Source organism: Lutra lutra, chromosome 17 (assembly GCF_902655055.1).
Source record: "Lutra lutra chromosome 17, mLutLut1.2, whole genome shotgun sequence".
In the NCBI taxonomy this organism is placed as follows: domain Eukaryota; kingdom Metazoa; phylum Chordata; class Mammalia; order Carnivora; family Mustelidae; genus Lutra; species Lutra lutra.
Window position 1 is genome coordinate 18,133,622 of NC_062294.1, and position 25,395 is coordinate 18,159,016.

Genomic DNA, 25,395 nt, shown 5'->3' on the forward strand with positions numbered 1-25,395 from the left:
GAGAGGACAAATGTGACTGTGTGGCCTTAATCAGCAGTGGGATGGACAGCCCAGACTTTCTGGGGGGATAAAAAGACACTAGGTACAAGGCGCAGAACCAAACCGTGCCCTGCACACAGCAACGTGGAAGACAAAAGGAGCTGCAGCATCTGTCGGCAACCACCAGTAAAGTCTTCTGCTGGAAGATGCTCTGGTGATGCATCACTGGGGAGTGAGGCTGATCTTACTGGGAAAGGAACCACAGATGTGAACAAGGTGGTACCACAAGCCAGAAGGCGAAGAGCCAACATCTGTGGCAGCAGGAAGCTCTGCAACTAGAAGCACCCAGAAATCCTCCGGCTCAAGGTTACTTGTGGATCTCTGGTGGCACTTGGGGCCTGTGATTTTTTTTTTTTTTTTTTTTAAGATTTATTTTCGAGGGTGCCTGGGTGGCTCAGTTGGTTAAGCGACTGCCTTCGGCTCAGGTCATGATCCTGGAGTCCTGGGATCGAGTCCCGCATCGGGCTCCCAGCTCCATGGGGAGTCTGCTTCTCCCTCTGACCTTCTCCTCGCTCATGCTCTCTCTCACTGTCTCTCTCTCAAATAAATAAATAAAATGTTTAAAAAAAAAAAAAAAAGATTTATTTTCGAGCAAGAGTGAGTGAGCAAGAGAGAGCGCACACAAGTGAGGTGAGGGACAGAGGGAGAGGGAGAAAATCCCAAGCAGATGCCCTGCTGAGCATGGAGCTTGATGCGCGGCTTGATCTCATGACCCCAACTGAGATCACAACCCAAGAGTTGGATGCTCAACTGACTGAGCCACCCACGTGTCCCCACTCAATAAGTTCTTAGCCAAAGGGATCCCACAAAGATTCTCAGTAGAGAATACTTTGTGTACTTTCTTGTTTTTAAAGATTATTTTTTTGAGAGAGACAGAGCACACGTGTGTGTGTACGTGAGCAAGAAGGAGAGGCAGAAGGAGCGGGAGAGGCAGGGCTCGATCCCAGGACCCTGAGATCATGACCTGAGCCGAAGGCAGACGCTTAACCGACTGAGCCACCCAGGCGCCCCAGCAGAGAACAGTGTGCTTTTAATAAGTGAAATAAACCAACACTTTAAAGGAGGCATGTTTACTGAAAACCCAGTGATGAAGAGAACGCTTAAATTAGATTTTCTAGAAAAGGCAGCAAAAAATAAATTACTCTCATACTTACTGATAGAATATTCTCCCAGAAAAAGTAAAAGTTCTGGACAGAAAGGTTTTATTAAACAAAAAACTAAAACTAAAAGGGACCTTGTTACAGACCTAAATATAACCTAGTGCTTTCATGAGCAAGTTTTAGATAACAATCGATGGACAGAATGAAGTTTTCAAACATTTTCAATCTCCAAAAATCTTAATTCCTCCCCATGATTACTAACAAGCAATACAAGACAAAATGAGGACCCTGGAAACACATAGGACACCATCTTGAATTTCTCCCATTTGATGGTGCTTCTGGGGAAGTGTATTCCCCAAAACAAAACCCCTCCACATACATCTTTTACCATAAAAAGCTTACATCTTTAGCCACAGATGTGCCTTCTCAACTACTTGGCCAGTAGCCCAAGCATCTACTTCACAGAGCCTAAAACCACGAGATGAGCGCGTACAATCAAATGTGGCTCTCTGCTATCGACACTCCTGTTCTCCCTCCCTCTTCATGAGTCCAGCGCCTAAAGCATGCCTTCTGCCTGGATTTCATGACTAGAAGCCAAAAACACCCCCCAAAGCATCAATGGTAGGAAAATAGGCAAGGTGTTACATTATTTAATGGAGAGATTAAGGTAGGAAGAGAAAGGCTGACCTTCAGGGGTTTGATCAACACCTCTCAAGGCTAGGCTGACACAGGCAGTCAAACCAGAAGTTGGTCAAGATGCTTAAGAAACCTTCTTCATGGGCGCCTGGGTGGCTCAGTGGGTTAAGCCGCTGCCTTCGGCTCAGGTCATGATCTCAGGGTCCTGGGATCGAGTCCCGCATCGGGCTCTCTGCTCGGCAGGGAGCCTGCTTCCCTCTCTCTCTCTCTCTGCCTGCCTCTCTGTCTACTTGTGATCTCTCTCTGTCAAATAAATAAATTAAAAAAAAAAAAAAAAAGAAACCTTCTTCATGTCCATTAGATTCACTGCTCAAATTTAGACCAGCTTCCTAAATGTAAAAGTTACCAACATAGAAAAGGAACTCTGCTGGCTTTAGAGTATCACTAATCTGAGGAAATGGGAGTCGAGATACTGATTTTGCTCTGGCTTTAACTGAACATGTAACATATAAGGTATTATCAAGCAATGGAATATCAAGAGGAAAAAACCCCCACAAAACTTGCCCTAGAAACAAACTAGCTGCTGCTGTAAATATGTAACACACATTAGGGAGACTAGACGTTATAAAGGAAGGAAGAGGGATTGGCCTCTCTATCCCAGCACGTCCATGTATCAACATACTGGCAACGGGGCACCAAAATCTACCACATGTGACTAAATCAAGAAATAAGTTACTCACCACTGTCAGAGGAGTCTTCTTTTTTGGAACGCATCTTTCTTTTTCTACCACGTTTACTCTTCTTTGTTTCCCCTCCATTTTCCCCTTCTACACCATCTGGACCAGCACAATTGTCAGCATGTCTTGCCATGGTATTCTAACGGAAGAAACAAAATCTTCGTTCATGTTACTAAAAAAACTGGTATCAGAAATTAGAAGTTCTCTTACTTTACTTTAATAAAATAAAAATATCGGGTATTTGTGATGAGTCTGAATGTTCTAGTATGTGCTAATAGGCACATCCTGAACATGCTCTCCTCATTCAAAGGAAATGGTCTCCATCTGGAAGAGGGAGAGAGAACGAAGGAAGGAAGGAAGGGAGACAGAAGGAGAGAGAAAGGAGGGAGAGAGAAGGACAAAGAGAGAGGGAGGAAAGAGAGTCCTTCAGAAGAGGAGGGGCTGGGTCCTCTCAGCAGCCTTCAGGCAAGAGGAGCACAGGAGGATGGGTCAGCTCCCTGTCCTGTGCAGACTTGACTAACATGGCCCCAAGGGAAGACCCAAGACGACCTACCCAGATAATGAGTCCTCCCCCACCCCCCGCTTCAGCAGAGGGTTCACACATGTATAGAAAACCCTGAGGTAGGGATGAGTGGCCCTTTCCAAATGGTAAGGCCTCTCTGTGCTTATAACCTCAGTGGAAAAAACTGCCCTGCTTTGCAGTGGAAGATTGAGAACATGACAGTAAGAACCCTGATAAGGGACGTGAAGTTCTAACTCTCACCCGGCGTGTAAAGGTCTTCCCACACTTCGAACAGACAAAGGCCGCAGGGACAAAGTTGGGGTCATGATAGCGTTTGAAGTGCATGTCGAGGAGCTGTTTCTGGCGGAAGGTCTTGTCGCAGTGGCTGCAGGCGTAAGGCTTCTCCCCGGTGTGCGTGCGCTTGTGCATGATCATGTGCCTCTCCTGAAAGACAGCAGGTGCGCGTGCGGGGGGAGGCCTCGGAGCCCATCACGGGGCTGCCACCCCAGCCGCCATCTGCACGCACACGGTAGACAGGCCTCTGTGTCTGAAGGTCTGGGCTCAAAAGTGCTTGTCCAGAGGACAAAGTTATCTTTACTGGGGTGTAGCACTGCTTCCTTAAATCCCAGTGTACAGACAGGCTCCCTCCTGCTGGGCTGCTCGTCTAGAGCTCACCCCTAAGCCCCAGGACCATATTCTTCCCTTCTCTCAGGTCCTGGACTTATTTCCTCCAGTTTTGAGAAAGCAGCCAGTAGTCTGCATGAGGGCGAGGTGAGCTGTGACTGAATAAAACATCAGCTGGAGACCGAGGTGATAGAATCGAGGAGTGAGACCTTTGGTGATATTCCTCACAAATCAGTTTGAAAACTACCATCCTTAAAAACAGTTACCATATAAGGAACCTAAAACCCTCTGATAAAACCTGACACCAATAAGGAATCGACTGCTTTCTAACTATGAAGGTCTCTACCTGTCTGCAAGCGTAATCACACTGGTCACACTTAAAGCGCTTCTCGTTCTTGTGTGACTTCTGATGCTGGATGAGGGCATAGCGCTCATGAAACACAGCATCGCAGTATCGACATTTCTTGCCTTGCTCAATGTAGGAATGCTGCTTTCGCAAGTGGACACCTGAAAGCAAAACACAAAGCCCAGTCTAACTTGTGAAAACAACAAACAAGCACTTCAATAAATTAATAATACGTCCTTCTCTGCTTCTTAAAATCATTACTCTGGCTGCTGTCCTAAAAGTGAATTAAAAGGCAAAAAGACAAGAGAGGCGGAAAGACTGGTTAAGATACGGAAACAGGACAGGTGAGAGAAGGTGGTGGCTTGGAAGGAGCAGGGCGAACTGATGAGAGACCCAAAAAGCAGCATCACCAGGATTTATTCACTGACTACAGAACAAGAAAGAAGGCGGCTGCCAGAGATGACCTCCAGGTTTCTGGCTTTGAAAACTGAGCAGGCAGCTGGGGCCCGGGGGGGTTTAGACCTTCGGTTTTGAACATGTTAAATCTGAAATACCAACAAGAGCAACTAGGGATGGCAATGGCTAGATAAGCCCAGCTCAAATGAGAGATTTAGAGTAGCAACTGGAGCTGTTGGGATTTGAATTAGACCAAAGGAGCTCACGAAATCACTACGGCAAAAAGAGAAAGAAGAGTGCAGGTCACACTTTAAGAAAGCTAACAGGTAAGGCCAGTGGAAGGAAAAACGGTTAAAACAAGAGACAGCTAGGAAAGAACAGTCAGAGAAAAAAGCCAACAGGCTATAGTGCCACGGAAACCAAGGGAAGAATGTGTTTTAAGATTTTTTATTTATTTCTTTGACAGACAGAGATCACAAGTAGGCAGAGAGGCAGGCAGAGAGAGAAGCAGGCTCCCCACTGAGCAGAGAGCCCGATGCGGGGCTCGATCCCAGGACCCTGAGATCATGACCTGAGCTGAAGGCAGAGGCTTCAACCCACTGAGCCACTCAGGCGCCCTGGAAGAATGTGTTTTAAGGAGGATGGCACAGTCCACTATGAAGAACACTCTTAAGAGAGCAAGGAGAGTGCTAAGTGGAATGTTCCCCACATTAAGCAGTGTGGTGGTTAGTGATCTTAGGAAGAGTCACTTTACAGAATGGGGTATACGCTAAGATGGGAGGGCAATCAGAAACTGAGGAAGGCAGACAGTGAGGGACAGAACTCTGTGAGGATTGGCAGGGAAGGAGATAAGAGTCAAATGTAAACACCCAAGTAACATAAAAATAAGTAAATAAAAAATAAATGAGCCAAAGATGAGTAAGTCCTAGAGATCTACTGTACAGCATAATTCCCATAGTTCATTTATTTTTTAAAGATTTTATTTATTTGACAGAGAGAGAGAGATCATAAGTAGGCAGAGAGGCTGGCAGAGAGGGGTGGGGGAAGCAGGCTCCCTGCAGAGGAGAGAGCCCGATTCGGGGCTCGACCCCGGGACCATGACCTGAGCCGAAGGCAGAGGCTTTAACCCACTGAGCCACCCAGGAGCCCCAGTTTATTTTTTAAAATTTTATTTCTAAGTAATCTCTACTGCCAACGTGGGGTTCGAACTCACAACCCTGAGATCAAGCATTGTATGCTCTATAGACTGAGCCAGTCAGGTGCCCCTAACTCCCATATTTTATAATACTGTGTTACATATTAAAAACTTGCTGAGAAGTTAGATCTTATTTTATTTTTAAATATTTTATTTATTTATTTGACAGACAGAGATCACAAGCAGGCAGAGAGGCAGGCAGAAAGAGAGGGGGGGAAGCAGGCTCCCTGCTGAGCAGAGAGCCCGATTTGGGGCTTGATCCCAGGACCCTAGGAACACGACCTGAGCTGAAGGCAGAGGCTTAACCCACTGAGCCACTCAGGCACCCCAAAAGTTAGATCTCATTTAAAAAAATTTTTTTTAAAGATTTTATGTATTTAGGGGCGCCTGGGTGGCTCAGTGGGTTAAAGCCTCTGCCTTCGGCTCAGGTCATGATCTCAGGGTCCTGGGATCGAGCCCCGCATCGGGCTCTCTGCTCCGCAGGGAGCCTGCTTCCTCCCCTCTCTCTCTGCCTGCCTCTCTGCCTACTTGTGATCTCTCTCTCTCTGTCAAATAAATAAAATCTTAAAAAAAAAAAAAAAAAAAAAGATTTTATGTATTTACTTGACAGAGAGAGAGAGATCACAAGTAGGCAGAGAGGCAGACAGAGAGAGAGGGAAGGAAGCTGCCCGCAGAGAGCCCAGTGCGGGGCTCGATCCCAGTACCCTGAGATCACGATCTGGGCTGAAGGCAGAGGCTTAACCCACTGAGCCACCCAGGCGTCCCTTAAGTGTTCTTAACACAAAAAAATAAATGAAAAACTAGGAATCGAAGTTTCCATGTAAAAAAATTTCCAACTTTCCAAATTATGTTTTAACAGGAAAAATTAAAGACTTAAAAAAAAATCAAACCTAGACAAGGAAGACTTTCTTTAAAATAGAGAAATGTAAACATGTTTAGAGTTGAGGGGAAAGATCTAGAAAACGAAGTGTGAACATCAAGGTAAAGAGACAGTCCATGACGTATGAAAGCTGGAAAGAAGACCAGAGAGTAGGATCAAGGCAAAGGCAGGTAACAGCCACAAATAAGAAGAGTGAGGTCAAGTGTCTTGTTGCAAATGGGCAAAGAAAGGATGAATGCAGATAGGTTTGTAAGTTCGATAACCAAAATTTGGGAGTTTCAGTCTGTTGCCTTAACTTTCCTTATGAAGTAAGAAACAGGCCACTTACTGAGACCAAGGAGGCGGAGGAAAAAGGGGAGGAAAGATCAGAGGTTTCAAGAAAGTACAAATGATTCACCCAACTCCGAACCGTTTCACGGTGTCTCCCACATAGCAGGGACCTATATATCTGTGGAATGAAGGAATGAATGAACTCACTAAAGAAAATGGGAGCACACCTGACAACGACAAACAGCTGGACTGCCCAGAAACAATGACAGCTCAGCTGCATTTGGGATCACGGATTTATGCTGCTACCAATCTGCTTCACTCAAAGTCGAATCACATCAGACTTAAAGGGGGCCAATTCTGGGAAACGGAAATGAGGGAAGACTTTTCTTTTTTACTCTCTACACACATGCATTATATGAAAGCCTTTTATACATGCATGTATTATTTCAAGTAACTTTTTAAAAATTTTATTTATTCATTTAACAGAGAGATAGAGAGCACAAGTAAGCAGAGCAGCAGGAAGAAGGAGAGAGAGAAGCAGGTTCTCTGCTAAGCAGGGAGCCCAATGTGGGGCTCAATCCCAGGACCCCAGAATCACGACCTGAGCCGAAGGCAGTCGCTTAACCAACTGGGCCACCCAGGTGCCCCTCAAGTAACTTTTAAAAAGCTTCAACTTCCCCTTCTGGTCCTATGATTAAGACCTAACAGTGAAAGACTTTCTTCCATGTGCTCTTACTAAATAATTGTAGCAACCATGTAAGGTAGTTACTTTTCCTAAAAAAACAGTTGAATAAAAAAAAAAGAGACTTAGAGCAGTATTTGGGGGTGAATCTTGACTCTAGTAGGTCAGTCTCCAAAGCCCATGCTTTCCTGTGTCACAAAGTGATAGATTTTAATTACAGCGTATTAGTGTGAAATCAGACTTGCTTTAAAGAGAAACACAAACTTCTTTGGGATTGGCTTTGGGAGATAACTATTATCTGACAGCTCCTAAGCAATTAAGTTCCTCATTATGTAGGGCCTAAAGGGCATCATAAAGGTACAGAATGTCCAAGATATATATTTGCATCATATAAGTGAATAATTTTAAAAATTTAAATAATCCAAACAGTGGCCTAATAGCTCAGAAACACTGCCATGCGATATTATTAATTTAGATTTTAGGTTTCTGTACCATAAGAACAGTAAAATTCATTTATCAGAGGACAGTGCCTCTTAAATCTTTCTAACAAAGTCCTCTTAATAGCAGGGTAGGATGAACAAGTGACCTACAGGTCTCACATGGAGCCTAAAGTCCTCTGCTTCAAACTCATGGTTTCATCTTAAAAATGTGTATCAAATGTTAAAATAAATAAATAAAATTACACATTAAAAAAGTGTATGCTAGGGCGCCTGGGTGGCTCAGTGGGTTAAGCCGCTGCCTTCGGCTCAGGTCATGATCTCAGGGTCCTGGGATCGAGCCCCGCATCGGGCTCGCTGCTCAGCAGGGAGCCTGCTTCCTCCTCTCTCTCTGCCTGCCTCTCTGCCTGCTTGTGATCTCTGTCTGTCAAATAAATAAAATCTTAAAAAAAAAAAAAAAAAGTGTATGCTAGCTGCATTTTGCTCAGTATGGTCACATTAATATAACAATGTTTTAAGACACCAGCTAAACTGCATAGCTTTACTCAGCTAAAATACATATGGTTTGGTCAATTCATATGGTTGCTGTGAACATCAAATGGGTTAAAAAAGTAAAACAAAGTAATAAAAGATGTTTGGTAAAGTACAACAATTTACCTAAATATAAATTTCTTTTTTAAAATTTTATTTATTTATTTGACAGAGAGAGAGAGAGCACAGGCAGGGGCAGAAGGAGAAGAAGGCTCCCTGCCGAGGGGGGAACCCAACATGGAGCTCAATCCCAGAACCCCTGGCATCATGACCTGAGCTGAACGCAGATGCCCAACCAACTGAGCCACCCAGGTGCCCCTAAAAATGTTTGTAAGAATATTCAAGAGGAAAAGAATAATATTCATGGAGCAATACATTTTGGATAGAGAACAGACTGGGGAAATATTTTTATCTCTTAAATAGGAAAAACAAAGGGAGACATCCAGGAAACCATACCTTTATGGGTCCAACTACAATTTCCACTGATAAATTCTGTCTCTGTATAAGCTGTAGTTTAATTATGCACAGAAATACAGTTATCATCCAACCAATAAAAAAGTCTAATTACTTAGGAAAATACTTATGTTCTGAGAAAAACGAAATGGACAGACCTTAGTTTGAATCATACTATGTCACTTCCCTACTGGAGATCTGAACATTACCACTGAGGGATACTAATTAAAGGTTTACTGTTTCCTCTCATTACAGCTCCTTTTAATTTATAAATGAGCTATATTCAGGAAAGAATCTTGTCGGCTGACTGCAGTGAGAGAAGGAAGATAAAAACAGATAGTAAGCAATGGCTATTAGTAAGTGGCAGGCCATGCACCTATACAAAACTTAAATAATTTAGAAAAGGAAGTTATTTATGATCTTCCTATTTTCACAAATAGTCAAAATTACTTTTTCATTTGCCACCAGCTAATTTACTTACCCAAATCACTTTTTCGGGCTATGACGGTGTCACAGTGGGGACAGTGAAATTTGGCCACATTTTCTGTGTGCTTCTGTAAAATGTGCATCTTCATGGTACCACTTTGGGTAAACCGAGCATGACAAATATAACATTCATAAGGTTTTTCCCCTTAAAAGGAAATACAGAATGAATAAATTAGATGAAATGAGCACCATCATTTTTTTTTTAAGATTTTATTTATTCATTTGACAGACAGAGATCACAAGTAGGCAGGGAGGCAGGCAGAGAGAGAGGAAGGGAAGCAGGCTCCCTGCTGAGCAGAGAGCCCAATGCAGGGCTCAATCCCAGGACCCTGGAATCATGACCGAGCGGAGCGGGAAGGCAGAGGCTTTAACCCACTGAGCCACCCAGGCGCCCAGAGCACCATCATTTAATTGGAGGGTAATTCAGGTGGTAATTCAGCTGCAATCAGGTGGGAGAAAAGCTAAGCTAGAGAGAATCCTCAGGTGTTACCCAACTAGCTCAAGCCTCAGGCCGGGTGCATGGCTCCTGGCAGTTCTTAAGAGATGACAATCAAGTCCTAAATTGCTCCTGCTAGCTCTGCTCCACCAGCTCCACCAAAGTCACTCACATGAGAGAGAGAGAGAGAGAGAGAGAGAAACTCCTGTCTTTGGGGGACAGGAGATGGTACAACAGGAGGACCTGCAAGTTTTTCTTTTCACTTATCTTTACATCCCACATGGGGCTTGGATTCATGGCCCTGAGATCAAGAGGCGCACACTCAACCAACTGAGCCAGCCAGGCACCCCTACAAATTTTTCTTTTTTTGGAAAAGACAGTATGGGGAAAGCTGAATGAGCTGGGTTAGGTAATTGACCCAGACTTCCTCTTTTTTTTTTTTTTCTTAAAAGATTTTATTTATTTATTTGTGAGAGAGAGTGAGCACAGGCAGACAGAGAGGCAGGCAGAGGCAGAGGGAGAAGCAGGCTCCCTGCCGAGCAAGGAGCCGGATGCAGGACTCGATCCCAGGACCCCAGGATCATGACCTGAGCCGAAGGCAGCCGCTCAACCAACTGAGCCACCCAGGTGCCCTCGACCCAGACTTCTTATAAGAGTGAAACTTCCCATTCTCCAGTGTATATTCAGAACAATGAATTCAGAAGATATGCCAGAGAAGCATTTGTCAATTCCATTATTTTTATGCCAGCTCCCATTCTGATGAGCAATAGGGGTGTTAGGTGGTTTACAGGGTCCCATGGGACCCAATGAAAAGCAGCTCATTAATACAAGGAGAGAAGATGTCCTACCTGAATGAGTTCTCATGTGCCTTTTCAGCTTGTATGTGTCCCTGCTGGCGTAACTGCACAAGCTGCACTGGAACGGACGCTCCCCAGTATGAGAGCGAATGTGACGTTTCAATTTGCTGACCTGAAACGCGAAAGCACATCGACTGTAATGTGAACGCTATGGGTTAGGCACAAAAGCTTCGCTTTTGGGCACTGAAGTTCAGAATACAGAAAAGGTCTAAAATAGAATATTTCTTCCTCCTTATTTGTAACCTTTATTTCTCAAATCCTTATAATCCAAAGAGGGTAAATAAATGGATGGGGCATAGATGACTCAAGATTGGTTATTAATAACTATTCAAGCTGGGTGAGAGATTCATGGGGGTGTATTATTCTATTTTGTCTATTTCTATATACGTTTTCTGCTTTTGTATAGATTTGAAATTCTGTAAGAGTTGAAGTAATCCATGCTTATCTACAGACCACTTTCCTTCCAGACACAGAGGTATCAGATATATTTTATCCCTAAATAATTTTACTGCTATTAGAATGTGAGCCAGTTTCCTGCTATGAATCATAAAGGTAAGTTACTGGCTTCTGTGTATTTGTCTTGTATCTAGCCACCCAAATGGACTCTTACTGCTCTAAGTTTTTTTTTCAGCCGATACTCTTGGATTTTTTGGCATAAACAAGTATATCTGCAATACGTTAGTTTTGTTTTACCATGTATAATTCATTTCTTATTTAGCTGGGATTTCCAATACAATGACAATGTTGAAGCAATAAAGATAAGAACAAATGTTTTGTTGCAAATTTTGATTATTTACTTATTTTTAAGTAATCTTATACCCAATGTGGGGCTCACAACCCTGAGGTCAAGAGTTGGATGCTCTTCTGAACGAGCCAGCCAGGCACCCCGTCTTGTTCCAAATTTTAATGGGTATACTCCCAATGCTTCAGTTAACTGGAAAGGATCAACTGCGGGTTTCTGGTATAGTAAAGCCATTTTCTTCTACTCTTAAATTGCTAGGACTTTAAACAGTAATGAACACTAGATTTTATAGTTTTTCAGTAATCTGTAGAAATGATCACATGGTTTCTCTTTAACCTCTCAATGTAGCACACAACAATAATTTTCTGATGTTCAACTCTCCTTGTATTTTAGATATCTTCTATTTAGTAATCATTTATTTTTTAAATATATTATTAAATTTGGTGAATAATTTGATTTAGTTTTAGTTTTCTGTGAGAATAAAATACCCTTTTCTTTTTGGTAGCATTCTTACCCAGTTTTGATAATGATGTAGCCTCAAATAGTAAAGGAGTTAACATTTTCTTTTCCTTTTTTTTTTTTTCCCCAAAGTAGGCTCCAATGCCAGGCCTCAACTTACAACTGTGAGATTGAGAACCTGAGCTGAGATCAAGGGCTGGATACCTAACCGACTGAGCCAAACAGGTGCCCCCAAATTTTCCATTTTTAAATGCGCTGGGTACAGTTATTTGTTTCTTTGATGTTTCATACACCTTACCTATGATAACATGTGGTACAAGTGTTTTTTAAAATGGGTAAATCTTTCACATTCATTACAGTTTTAGTATTTTGGGTGGCGGGGAAGGGGAGTGGGAGACTTAATAATTTCATAAGATTTTCTATGTCATCTTAAGTCAGTATGGGTAGTTTTTTTTTTTTTTTTTAAAGATTTTATTTATTTGTCAGAGAGAGAGGAGAGCGAGCGAGCACAGGCAGACAGAATGGCAGGCAGAGGGAGAAGCAGGCTCCCCGCCAAACAAGGAGCCCGATGTGGGACTCGATCCCAGGACGCTGGGATCATGACCTGAGCCGAAGGCAGCTGCTTAACCAACTGAGCCACCCAGGCGTCCCAATATGGGTAGTTTTTATCCTAATACTGGAATCATGGTCTTAAGAGAAGAACCATCAAGTTGCTCAACACTCACTTCTACACTGGCGTAATCGCACATGGAACACTTAAATGGCTTCTCATGGGTGTGTTTATAACGACGATGCCGCACCAATTCTCCACTAGTCACAAAGGCCATGTCACAGTCTGGGCACTTGTGAGGACGAGTACCTAGAGAAAGGGGATTATAATAGGAAGAAAAGATCAAGGGCACCGTTAATGACAGTTCAATGTCTGATGAGAACTGCAGCATGAGGCTGAACCCTGGTCATCTCAATAAACTTGCACTAGCCTGGAGTAACTCCAAAGCAACAAGTCAATACTTGTTGACTCAATAGAGTGTTGCTTTTGAATACAAAAATCTGCCCCCCCCCACTGCTTTTTTTAAATACTCGTGGCAAGAATTACTATTAAACTCCACTTAGTTGGCCAGAGACCACTGTAGTGATACTGAAAGACCTGTCCTTCATGGAGCATATTACATATACTTGTGAGTTCATTTGCTAGCCAAAAAACAAAATCATTTTTATCCCTAGTTTATGAATTCTGATCACTCTGGACCAAAAGTATGTTTCAACTCTCTTTTTGTTTTTTAACAAGGTTTTATTTGTTTTAGATAGAGAGAGAGAGAGAGAGAAAGCGTGTGAACGCGTGCACAAGCAGGGAAAGGGACAGAGGGAGAGAGGGAAGCAGACTCCCCTGCTGAGCAGGGTGCCGGACGGGGGAGCTCAATCCTAGGACCCTGGGATCATAACCTGAGCCCAAGGCAGATGCTTAACCAACTGAGCCACCCACGCACCCTATTTAAACTCTTTGATTTAAAAAATATTGGGGCGCCTGGGTGGCTCAGCGGTTAAAGCCTCTGCCTTTGGCTTGGGTCATGATCTCGGGGTCCTGGGATCGGGTCCCGCATCGGGCTCTCTGCTCGGCGGGGAGCCTGCCTCCTCCTCCTGTCTCTCTCTGCCTGCCTCTCTGCCTACTTATGATCTGCCTGTCAAAAAAAAAAAAATTATATATATATATATATATAGAGAGAGAGAGAGAGAGAGCGCGCGAGCGAGCGAGCGCGCACCTTGGGGCACCTGGGTGGCTAGGCAGGTTGAGCATCTCTTTTTTTTTTTTAATACACATATTTTTTTTAAATTAAGATTTTATTTATTTATTTGACAGACAGAGATCACAAGTAGGCAGAAAGGCAGGCAGAGAGAGAGGAGGAAGCAGGCTCTCCGCAGAGCAGAGAGCCCAATGCGGGGCTCAATCCCAGGACCCTGGGATCATGACCTGAGCCGAAGGCAGAGGCTTTAACCCACTGAGCCACCCAGGCGCCCCGAGCATCTGACTCTTGATTTTGGCTCTAGTCATGATCTCAGGGTCGTGAGATGGAGCCCCACATAGGGTTCCATGCTTACTAGGAAGTCTACTTGAGATTTTCTACTTCTGCTCCTACCCAGACCCCTGCTGATGTGCACACTCTCCCTCAAATAAATAAATAAATACTAAAAGAAACAGTATCTTAAACCTCAATGTTTTGTCAAGTAGAGATCACAGAATTAACAGTTATTTGACCTAAAGACATTCAGCAATATACTGCAGTAGGAATGTAATAGAAGATATAGCAGACTGGGAAATAAAAATAGTTCAGCATAGATGAAAATAAATTTCAGACAAAGAACTAAATGTTGGGGTGCCTGGGTGGCTCAGATGGTTAAGCATCTGCCTTTGGCTCAGGTCATGATCTCAGTGTCCTGGGACTGAGCCCCACACTGAGCTCCCTGCTCGGTGGGGAGCCTGCTTCCCTCTCTCCCTGCCTACCTGTGATCTCTCTGTCAAAGAAATACATAAAATCTTGGGGCGCCTGGGTGGCTCAGTGGGTTAAGCCGCTGCCTCCAGCTCGGGTCGTGGTCTCAGAGTCCTGGGATCGAGTCCCGCATCGGGCTCTCTGCTCAGCAGGGAGCCTGCTTCCTCCTGTCTCTCTGCCTGCCTCTCTGCCTGCTTGTGATCTCTGTCAAATAAATAAATAAAATCTTAAAAAAAAAAAAAAAAAAGAAAAAAGAAAAGAAAAAGAACTAAATGTTAAGAATATTTTTAGGGGCGCCTGGGTGGCTCAGTGGGTTAAGCCGCTGCCTTCGGCTCAGGTCATGATCTCAGGGTCCTGGGATCGAGTCCCACATCGGGTTCTCTGCTCAGCAAGAAGCCTGCTTCCCTCTCTCTCTCTCTCTCTGCCTTCCTTTCCGTCTACTTGTGATCTCTCTCTGTCAAATAGATAAATAAAATCTTAAAAAAAAAAAAAAAAAAAAAGAATATTTTTAAAAAGTTATTTGACCCAAGATGCTTTTGCACATCAAATCCTACTGTATTATGACCGTACATATAGGGACATTAGGCTGTCCATATTCTGATACTTTTTTTTCCAAAGAAAAAACAAAACAAAACAAAAAACCACCAAAAAACCAAAAACCAAATGTAATAGCTTGTTTTCTATATAAATTTATTTTGATAATTCCGGCAATTTATCACAGGCTTTACAAAGTAGTACTGCCTTTTATGTGATCACCCTTTTTTCAAAAAAGATTTTATTTATTTATGGGAGGGGGAGGAGCGAAAGCAGGGGAGGAGCAGGCGGAGAGGGACAGGCAGACTCCCCTGCTGAGCGCAGAGCTCAACTCTTCAGGTTTGATCCCACACCTCTGAGATCATGACCTCGGCTGAAATCAAGAGTTGGACACTTAACTGAGCAACCCAGGTGCCCCAAAAGATTACCGTTTTTATTTTATTTTTAAAGATTTTGTTTATTTATTTGACAAACAGAGATCACAAGTAGGCAGAGAGGCAGGCAGAGAGAGAGAGAGAGATAGAGAGAGAGAGGAGGAAGCAGGCTCCCTGCTGAGCAGGGAGCCCGATGCAAGGCTTGATCCCAGCACCCTGGGATCATGACCTAAGCCGAAGGCAGAGGCTTTAATCCACTGAACCACCCAGGCACCCAAGATTACCATTTTTATTTTTATTATTATTTTTTAAGATTTTATTTATTTGACACACAGAGAGATCACAAGTAGGCAGAGTGGCAGGCAGAGAGAAAGGGGGAAGCAGGCTCCCAGCTAAGAAGAGAGCCCAACTTGGGGCTTGATCCCAGGACTCCGAGATCACGACCTGAGCCAAAGGCAGAGGCTTAACCCACTGAGCCAGCCAGGTGCCCCAAGATTACCGTTTTAAAAAAAAATCTCTACACCCAATGTGGGGCTTCAATTTATAACCCTGAGATCAAGAGTTGCATGCTCTACTGACTGAGCCAGCCAGGTACCCCTTAACAGATCTCTTTCAAACATCCGTATCTAATATTCTGTGATCTGAATGTCAATTCATGGAATATTTAAACATTTTTACAAACAAATAATATACTTTTTTTTTCCTTTTCCCCTTTTACTGAAGGAATCTTACTGTTTTTAGTATGTCCTCCTCACACAGCAGCCCTACAGTATAAGTGATTGATTACGTTAGTGGATCTTCTCTAGTCACTTTACATTCTAAACACAGCATTGGAAATAGGCGCAGGTAATGACAATAAGGAGATAAGCTGACAGCAGAACACATTGATGTTTTCATACACAACTACTCAAAAACTATGGACCAGCTTTAATTGTGCACTGCAGGTAAAGGATGACAACAAAGTAACTCCGAACACCAAAATCAAAGGAAGGCTACCTCTGAGAACAGAATTAGAAAGAGTCACAATGTAATGAATGGGACCAGCCATCTGTGGAAAGGATTCTGAGATTGAGAGACCCCTCAAGTGGGAAGTGTGATTAAAGTATGATAGTAACTAAGAAATTTCAAGGAATGTTCATTTGCTCAGTTTGCTTTTTTATTATCACTGGGGATGTAGGAGTGAAAGAGTTCTTGTCTTTAAAAAAGAGTTTGGCAGTACAGAGAGTTAAATAAAACAACAATTAACGAGAAGGAAAGCAGGGTCCATTTCTGTTGGGATAAACTGAACTGAAAACCAAGAATTTCTAATGTTTACTTACCTAGTACTATCTAGGGGACAGAAAGAAGCCTGCTACTGGTAGACATAAGCATGGCAATTGGGAAAGCAGCAGACACTGCTGTACAACAGAGATTTTCATTGGGTTGCACCACATGATTGCTCATGTCCCTCTGCTCAGGGTCCAGGCTTACCAAGTCACCCTTCAATCACTACATCTTACTGATATAGTCAAGGGTGTCCCCTAACATGCAATACAACTGCATTCAGAAAATGAAAAGGTGTATTCCTCATCAGAAACTGATTTTCTTAAAAAAAAAAAAAAAAAAAAAAGAGAGAGAGAGAGAGAGAGCCTGAGCATGAGAGAGGGAAAGAGAGCATGAGAAGGGGGAGGGTCAGAGGGAGAAGACTCCCTGCCAAGCAGGGAGCCTGATGTGGGACTCAATCCTGGGACTCCAGGATCATGACCTGAGCTGAAGGTAGTCGCTTAACCAACTGAGCTACCCAGGGGCCCAGAAATTGATTTTCTGATTGCATCTGACCCTTTAGAGTTTGATTAGTATGAATTGGTTCCGCCAAAAGAGCTCTGAGCGACTAAACAGACCACATTCTTATTTTCAAACCTGAGGACTAAACCATGACACACTGTGGCCGCATCAAGCACTCCCATTTTAGGAAGTCCTATTATGTGGCCAAACGCTTTTATCTAGTTATATGCCCTTTCATAGTGTCTTCCAACTACCAAATAAAATATTTTATCAAGTGTCTTGACTAGAAGGCAGAGAAATAATGAAAAGGGACCAGATTGTATTAGCAAAGAATATACTAATGCACACATTGCTTACAGGCCAAACTTAACTTGGTCATGCTCAGTAGACTACCAGCCCATCAAATCAAAAACAAGAGCTGTGTTAAGCGGAGAATCTGGAGAGAGGAGAGCTACTCTGCATTAAGAACTGTGCGAGATAAGCTTCTATTAACACTAGTAGCAAATGCCAATACTGAAAGAGCAAAGAATCCAGAAGAGAACCTAAAGAGAGCTCCAGCAGTCCTCCACTTTAGTGACTCCTGGGATCTGACCATAGCCAACATGATACTAATATAGAAAATTAAAGCATGGGGGCGCCTGGGTGGCTCAGTCTGTTAAGCATCTGCCTTTGGCTCAAGTCATGATCCCAAGGTCCTGGGATCGAGCCCTACATCGGGCTCCCTGTGCAGCTGGGAGGCTGCTTCTCCCTCTCCCCCACTCCCTCTGCCTGCCATGCTTCCCCTGTTTGTGCGCTCTGTCAAATAAATAAATAAAACCTTAAAAAAAAAAAAGAATATTAAAGTATGTATGGAGCACAAATAAGTAGGTGTCTGAACTGCTAGAGTAACACCTTCAACTTTCCATTCTGAGGTTATGAATTACTTACTCTGTTGAAGTGAAACAACCAGAAACCATGGTTTTTACAAGAGCAGAGTTGTGTTGCTATTTCTAATGTTCATCCTTATAATGCCTGGCAACTGTTGCCCGGGAATTTTGGGGGTCATGTTTTGTCACTGACGTTAAAAAAATTTTTTTTAAGATTTTTTTTTTTTTTAATTTATTTATTTGACAGACAGAGATCACAAGTAGGCAGAGAGCCAGGCAGAGAGAGAGGAGGAAGCAGGCTCCCCGCTGAGCAGAGAGCCCGATGCGGGGCTCGATCCCAGGACCCTGAGATCATGACCCGAGCCGAAGGCAGTGGCTTTAACCCACTGAGCCACCCAGGCGCCCCATCACTGACGTTAAAACCTTAACAACACAATGGTGATGTCCTTTAGGAAATATTACAGGTTAACTGCCATAAATAATTTTTTTCTGGATCACCACCCTTTAACAGTTTGGATTATTTTCCACTAAATTTTCTTTACATTTGTCTATAAATTCATCTGCTTATAATAAATCAGGATTACAGCATAAGAAAGAACAAAAATCATTCTTAACTTCCCACCTGAACCAGCCTGGATGATACTCAAAACCCAAGTTTTAGCCTTTGCTATGCTGTAGCCCCCAACATTCATATCCAGCACCTGTGTGTGTGTTAAGGTGATTCCTCAGGAGGGTGACTGTTCTGAATGCCCTGCCACAGAGATGGCACTTGTGTGGTCTCTCATCAGTGTGACTTTTCATGTGACGATCCAAATTTGAACGCCGTGGACATGTGTAACTGCAAAGCTCACACTGGAATGTCTTCTTTACACCTATATGAAAAACAAAACACTTACTTCTTGCAAGGTTTCAAAGTGTTAAGTTTACTCCTAATGTTAAATTTCTACAAATAAATTTCATTAGTCTTTTTAAACTAAATCCAACTTAAGTCATATTTAATTGTTATTATTTCATGCCACTAATAGATTTGTCTTCAGGACTTAAAATGTACGGAATTTGGAAAAACGGTTATTCTGGCTGAAAGGACTGATACCCAGCTCCTGATCTTTAAAATAAAAAAAAAAAAGGAAAGAAAATTCCATTTACTAAAAAATAATTTACATACACCCTGTGTTATTTGCTTTATCCCAAAATGACTTTATGAGAATATAATGGATAAATTCATTTTACCTTTCTTTTTAATTTTTGTTGGTTTTGGAGGCTTCATGTTACCAACCACTTTCTCTGCATTAACCTCCGATAGCAGACCCTCCTGCTGCTCTTCCTCAAAATCGTAGACAGACACATCCACATCTTTGCCCTCCTCTGTGTAACGCAGTTTGCTCTTTTTGGTTTTCTTTGTTTTTTTGGCTGGTGGCTGATAATCTGGGTCTTTTTGCCAACTAGGATCTTCTTGAGGTGGAAGTTCTCCTTGCTCTAGTGTCTCCACCTCTCCATTGGCCCCTACTTTCACCACTTGAAACCCTTCAGGCAAAGGTAAGGTGTGACATATCATAGGTTCGCTTTCTGCAAGGCCCTCTTTAGACACTTCATTCTCATAAGCCCCCTGAAGTTCTTCTACTGAAGTGGTGGCAACAGGTACAGTCACAGGAACGGGTACTTGGACAAGCTGAAGCTCTCCTATGTTTATGGGCTGTTCCTCCATATTTACAACCTGCAAGGTTATGATCTGGGTATCGTCCACAGCAGCCTCTGCTTCCGGAGCGACTGTACCCTCCATTACTTCAGTCTTCATCTGAAGAAGGGTGGGATCCAGCTGTTCCATCATCACCATCTGTACACTGCTATTGACATCCTGGACCACCTCACCCCCATCAGTCTGGTTCTGGGGCAGGTGGCAAGTGTCCTCTTCCTGGCCCCCTTCCCGGCGTCTCTGGTAAGTCTTTCTTTCCTTTCCTTTAATGAAAGTTTCAGACTCTTCAACAATGGCTTCAACCGCCTCACCTTCCATTTCCCCTTCCTTTATTAAGGGAGAACACAGATTGTTATTTATTCTTTCATTCATTCCACAGATTGTTATTTAAAATAAAGCTTGTCTAAGTGAAAATACATACATTTTAAAACAAAAGGACCCTTGAAAAACGAATTAGGAAATCAATGGCTGTTAATATTCAAAAAGACAACAGATATTATGAACCTCCTGATGGAAAAACAAACTACCATTATGAAGCAGTCTTATTAAACAGAACAAAAAATCTGAAAATAATCAAGTCTCTAAATCCAACCACCAATTAACAGGAAATTGGTGACAGAATTTGTTTCTTTTTAAAAGATTATTTATTTGAGAGAGAGAACGTGTGTGCTTACAAGCAGAGGGGAGGGGCAGGGGAAGAAGCAGACTCCCTACTGAGCAAGGAGCCTGATGAGGGGTTTGATCCCAGGAACCCTGAGATCATGACTTGAGTCAAAGTCAGACATTTAACCAACTGAGCCACCCGGATGCCCTGGTGAGAGAGTATGTTAAATTATACTACCAGGATGAAATCAGTGTAATTGTGACTGAAGGAAACTCTGCAGGATTGACTACCCAGTTTCTTCTGCAAATAAATCACCAAGACAAAAACGAGAAGGATAGAGGGAGAACATACACATCAATGGTTCTCAACCTGGATGACTGCCTCCAGGGGGCATTTGGCAAGGCCTGTGACATTTTTGGTTGTCACTACTAGGGTGGGTGGGCCACTAGCATCTAGTGCATAGAGGCCAAAGATGTCACTAAGTACTCTGCTATGCACAGGTTCAGTCCTCCACACCAAAGAATTATTACTGGTCCACAAACATCAACAGTACTGAGGTTGAGAAACGCTGACAGACAAAAAGAGATCTAAGAAATACTGTACTCGGGGGCTCCTTGGTGGTTCAGATGGTTGGGGGCTGCCTTGGGCTCCTGTCATGATCCTGGGGTCATGGGATCAGCCCTGCACTGGCCTCCCTGCTTCTCCCTCTCCTTCCCCTGCTTGTGCCCTCACTCTGTCAAATAAATAAATAAGATCTTAAAAAATAATAATACAGTATTGGGGCACCTGGGTGGCTCAGTCAGTTCGACTCTTTTTTTTTTTTTTTAAGATTTTATTTATTTAACAGAGAGAGACACAGCAAGAAAGGGAATACAAGTATGGGGAGTGGGAGAGGGAGAAGGGGCTTCCCATGAAGCAAGGAGCCCGATGCGGAGCTCGATCCCAGGACCCTGGGATCACGACCTGAGCCTAAGGCAGCCGCTTAACGACTGAGCCACCCAGGCGCCCCAGTCAGTTCAACTCTTGGTTTCAGCTCAGGTCATGATCTCATGGCCCTGGAATCAAGCTAGGCATAGGGCTCTGCACCCAGCAGGGAGTCTGCCTGAGACTCTTCCTCTGACCCTCCCTTTGCTTACAAGTGTGTGTACACTCTCTCTCAAATAAATAAATCTTTAAAGAAATACAGCAGTTAAGCGTCTGCCTTTGGCTTGGGTCATGATCCCAAGGTCCAGGGATTGAGCCCCGTATTGGGATCCTTGGTCAGTGGGGAGCCTGCTTCTCCCTCTCCCTCTGACTGCCAATCCCCCTGCTTGTGTGCGTACTCTCTAATAAATAAAGTGTTAAAAAAAAAAAAAAAGAAAGAAAGAAAGAAATACAGCAATCAACCACAACATATGGACCTTTCTGGATTCTGATTCAAACCAACAAATTATTTAAAAAAATAGAACATGAGACAATTAGATTCATCTCTGGATTTTTTTTTCCCCCAGTTTTGGGTATTTGATGATATTAAAGAATTATTAACAAAACTAGTTCAAATCCTTTACATTTCCTGTATCTATTAATAAAAACACTGGCAGAGGGCCTTGCTATTTTTAGCTAAATTCTACCTTAGAAAATATCCTATCATAGTGTTTTCTCACCCTGTTTTCTTGGATCCAGACTCCAATGGTCCTGATTGTGGCTACCACACAACATTACCTCCTGTGTCATACCATCAACTTGACATTCATCTATCTCTCCTCTGTGAGACCATGAATTCCTTGAGGACAGGGACCATGTACAACAAGACATTTTTGCTCCAGAGCACTATGACTAGGTTGGTAGATACTGCTAACTGAAGATATTAAAGAAAAAACAGGAAAAGAAAAATGAGCCAATCCATAGTTTCTGGCTCTTGTGAGTACCAAAGTACCCAGACACCTAAGAGTAAAATGGACCTGAACAATCATCTAATTCACAAAATAACTGAAGTATATACAAGGTAAATTCAAAATTAAAGTGTTTTGTATTCTTGCCCTAGTCTTAAATGAAGATTTTGGTACTTCCATTAGAGACACATTTCTCTAATTCTCTGTTGGGGCACCTTAACACTGTACCCCCACATAGGCAGTCAGAACCACCTACAAGGCAGTACAAAGACCACAGAGGGACGGGTGAGGCCTGGTCCTGCATTCAAGGAGTTGCTATCTATTTTACTTATTTACGTATTTTTTTTATAATGTATATTTTTAAAGATTTTATTTGACAGAGAGAGACACAGTGAGAGAGGGATCACAAGCAGGGGGACTGGGAGAGGGAGAAGCAGGCTTCCCACTAAGCAAGGAGCCCGACACGGGGCTCGATCCCAGGACACTGGGAACATGACCCGAGTCGAAGGCAGCTGCTTAATGGCTAAGCCACCCAGGCACCCCATATTTATGTATTTTTAGAAGTTTATTTAATTAAGTAATCTCTATACCCAACGTGGAGCTCGAACTCACAACCTGAGATCAAGAGTCACATACTCTTCTGAGTGAGCCAGCCAGGCACCTCTAAGGAGTTACTACTACCTAACTTAAGGGACAGAACAGGTACAATGGTTTAGGTAAAGCAGGTAGATATGGAGAACTCAACATAACCAATGTGAACTAGTCATACTGTAAATTCTCAACAGTCCCATGGGGTTGGTGCTATTACTGTGTTGGACAGCACTGCTATATATCTTTGTTACTCAAAGCATGGTCCAAGGACCAGCAGCAATGGCATAACCATGGAGCTTATCAGAAGCACAAAACATGGGCACATGGGTGGCTCAGTGGGTTAAAGCCTCTGCCTTCGGTTCAGGTCATGATCCCAGTATCCTGGGATCGAGACCCGCATCGGGCTGTCTGCTTGGCGGGGAGCCTGCTTCTCCCTCTCTATCTGCCTGTCTCTCTGCCTACTTGTGATCTCTGTCTGTCAAATAAATAAATAAATAAATAAAATCTTAAAAAAAAAAAAAAAAAAAAAACAACCCACAAAACTTCAGGCTCTATTTTTTTTTCTTTTTTTTTTTTTTTTAAGATTTTTATTTACATATTTGACAGAGATTGCAAGTAGGCAGAGAGGAAGAGGGAAGCAGGCTCCCCGCCAAGCAGAGCGCCCAACGCGGGGCTCGATTCCAGGACCCTGAAATCACGACCTGAGCCGAAGTCAGAGGCTCAACCCACTGAGCCAACCAGGCGCCCCTCTATTCTTTTTTCTTAAACAATTCTTTTTTTTTTTTTAAAGATTTTATTTATTTATTTGACAGAGATCACAAGTAGGCAGAGAGGCAGGCAGAGAGAGAGGAGGAAGCAGGCTCCCTGCCGAGCAGAGAGCTTGATTTGGGGCTCAATCCCAGGACCCTGGGACCATGACTTGAGCCTAAGACAGAGGCTTTAACCCACTGAGCCACCCAGGCGCCCCTTAAACAATTCTTTTTAAGTTTTTTATTTATTTAAGTAATCGCTACACCAAACATGTAGCTCAAACTTAGAACTCTGAGATCAAGAGTCATACACTCTTCCAATTGAGCCAGGTAGGCTCCCCTTCAGGCTCTCCTCTTGACCCACAGAATCAGAACTTGCAATTTAACAGATCTCCAAGTGATTTCCTACATTCAAGTTTGAGAAGTACTACTTTATACCATCGCTCTTCACAGATTTTTTAAAAAGATAATTTTCAGGCCAGGAAGGTCCCCAAATTAGTACCCCAACAAGAATGGGTAATTCCAAATGCTAGAATTAGGGAACAGAGAAAAAGCCCATCTATCTTGGTGACATTCTTGGGAAAAATACCAAAGCAGAGAGAACAAAAAATTCATAAGCCATCAATGCTAATACTGACCCTGCCAGACAATCACTACATAATCCCAGGCTATTTAGATAACTTCTATTGTAAAACTGGTGAAGGAAAAACATTTAATCTCTGAACTCTGTCAGGTTGTGAGGCATACAATTTGAAGAACACAAAAAACCCTATCTCCCCTCTGGCTTGAATTTTAGAACTTTTAAATATAAATAACTTATAAATAACTTGCTTGTAAATAACCAAGTCTAACCTAAAAGCAATCAACTGGAATTATAAACCAGGTAGAAAAGAAATGGTACAAGGAGTACAAACTGAAACCAACTGTGTTGCCAGGGAGCTGAGCAGACAGAGTACTCTCTCACTGAAAAAACACTCCACACAGGGTTCCTGAACATCAGCCTCTATTCAGGGTCTTGATAAGCAGCAGGTTCAGTTTTTACAGAGAAAAGTCAGATACAAAGTAGCAAGGCACAGGCCTCTCCCATACACTGCTTAGAAAACTCAAAAGCAACCCCTCAAGCAGTGGATCTGTTTACCTAACTTTCCCCATGAGGATGGAGTCCCTTCTCTGAATCAATAACTAACCTAATAGCCTGGACCAGGTCTCTCCTCCCACTCCCTGAGGACTGTGCTCTGCCAGCCGTCCCACCCCTTCCACAGTCATGATCCATTTCTTCTCTTCCTCTACAGAATCAGCTCTGTTTCCACTCAGTTTCACTTAGCCACACAACATGCAGAGAATACACTTACAAAGAGACTCTTAACTACAGGAAACAAACTGAGGGTAGCTGGAGGGGATGGGGTAATTGGGTAATGGGCACTGAAGAGAGCACTTGATGTAATGAGCACTGGGTGTTATATGCAAGTGATGAATCACTAAATTATCTCTGAAACCAGTAATATACTATATGTTAAACTGAATTTAAAAAAAAATACTCTTACACTCCTCCTCCTCTCCCCCCATGCTCTTCCTCTCCCCTTCAGTCAGCCATGCTTTCTACATTTTTCAAACATTTTTGTGGACCAACACTACTAAAAAGGGGTTTACATGTACCTTCAGAACACAATATTTTTTAGATTATCGAAGTATAATCTAAAATATAAATATAAAATATATATATTTTATGTTTCACTTTTTAGAGAAATCTGAAAAGTGAAGCACATAATATATATATATATATTTTAAAGATTTTATTTATGTATTTGACAGACAGAGATCATAAGTAGGCAGAGAGGCAGGCAAAGGGAGAGGAGGAAGCAGGCTCCCCGCCTGCTATGTGTGATCTCTGTCAGATAAATTAAAAAAATCTTTAAAAAAAAGTTATATACAATCCCTATACCTAGAGATAATCACCTAGCCCTTTTGTTTTCCCCCTTATGGATATGTATTTTTATATAGATGAGATGACATCATATATTTAGTTTGCACACCCTTGTATAAGGCTTTGCTTGC

At 42.7% G+C, this 25,395-nt stretch overlaps 1 protein-coding gene across 3 annotated transcripts in view; it reads right to left on the minus strand.

The window, feature by feature from the left end:
• Positions 1-25,395, minus strand: part of CTCF (CCCTC-binding factor) — a 53,190-nt gene that overhangs the window by 4,878 nt on the left and 22,917 nt on the right. For all 3 annotated transcript variants that reach the window (XM_047710418.1, XM_047710417.1, XM_047710419.1), the window contains 8 exons: positions 19,063-19,852; positions 18,534-18,704; positions 12,534-12,667; positions 10,599-10,719; positions 9,310-9,459; positions 3,985-4,145; positions 3,276-3,458; positions 2,516-2,651 (listed from right to left, as the gene is read on the minus strand). In XM_047710418.1, the coding sequence (XP_047566374.1) occupies positions 2,516-2,651; positions 3,276-3,458; positions 3,985-4,145; positions 9,310-9,459; positions 10,599-10,719; positions 12,534-12,667; positions 18,534-18,704; positions 19,063-19,843 (1,837 nt within the window). In that variant the 5' untranslated portion in view covers positions 19,844-19,852. The remainder of the gene's footprint in view (positions 1-2,515; positions 2,652-3,275; positions 3,459-3,984; positions 4,146-9,309; positions 9,460-10,598; positions 10,720-12,533; positions 12,668-18,533; positions 18,705-19,062; positions 19,853-25,395) is intronic.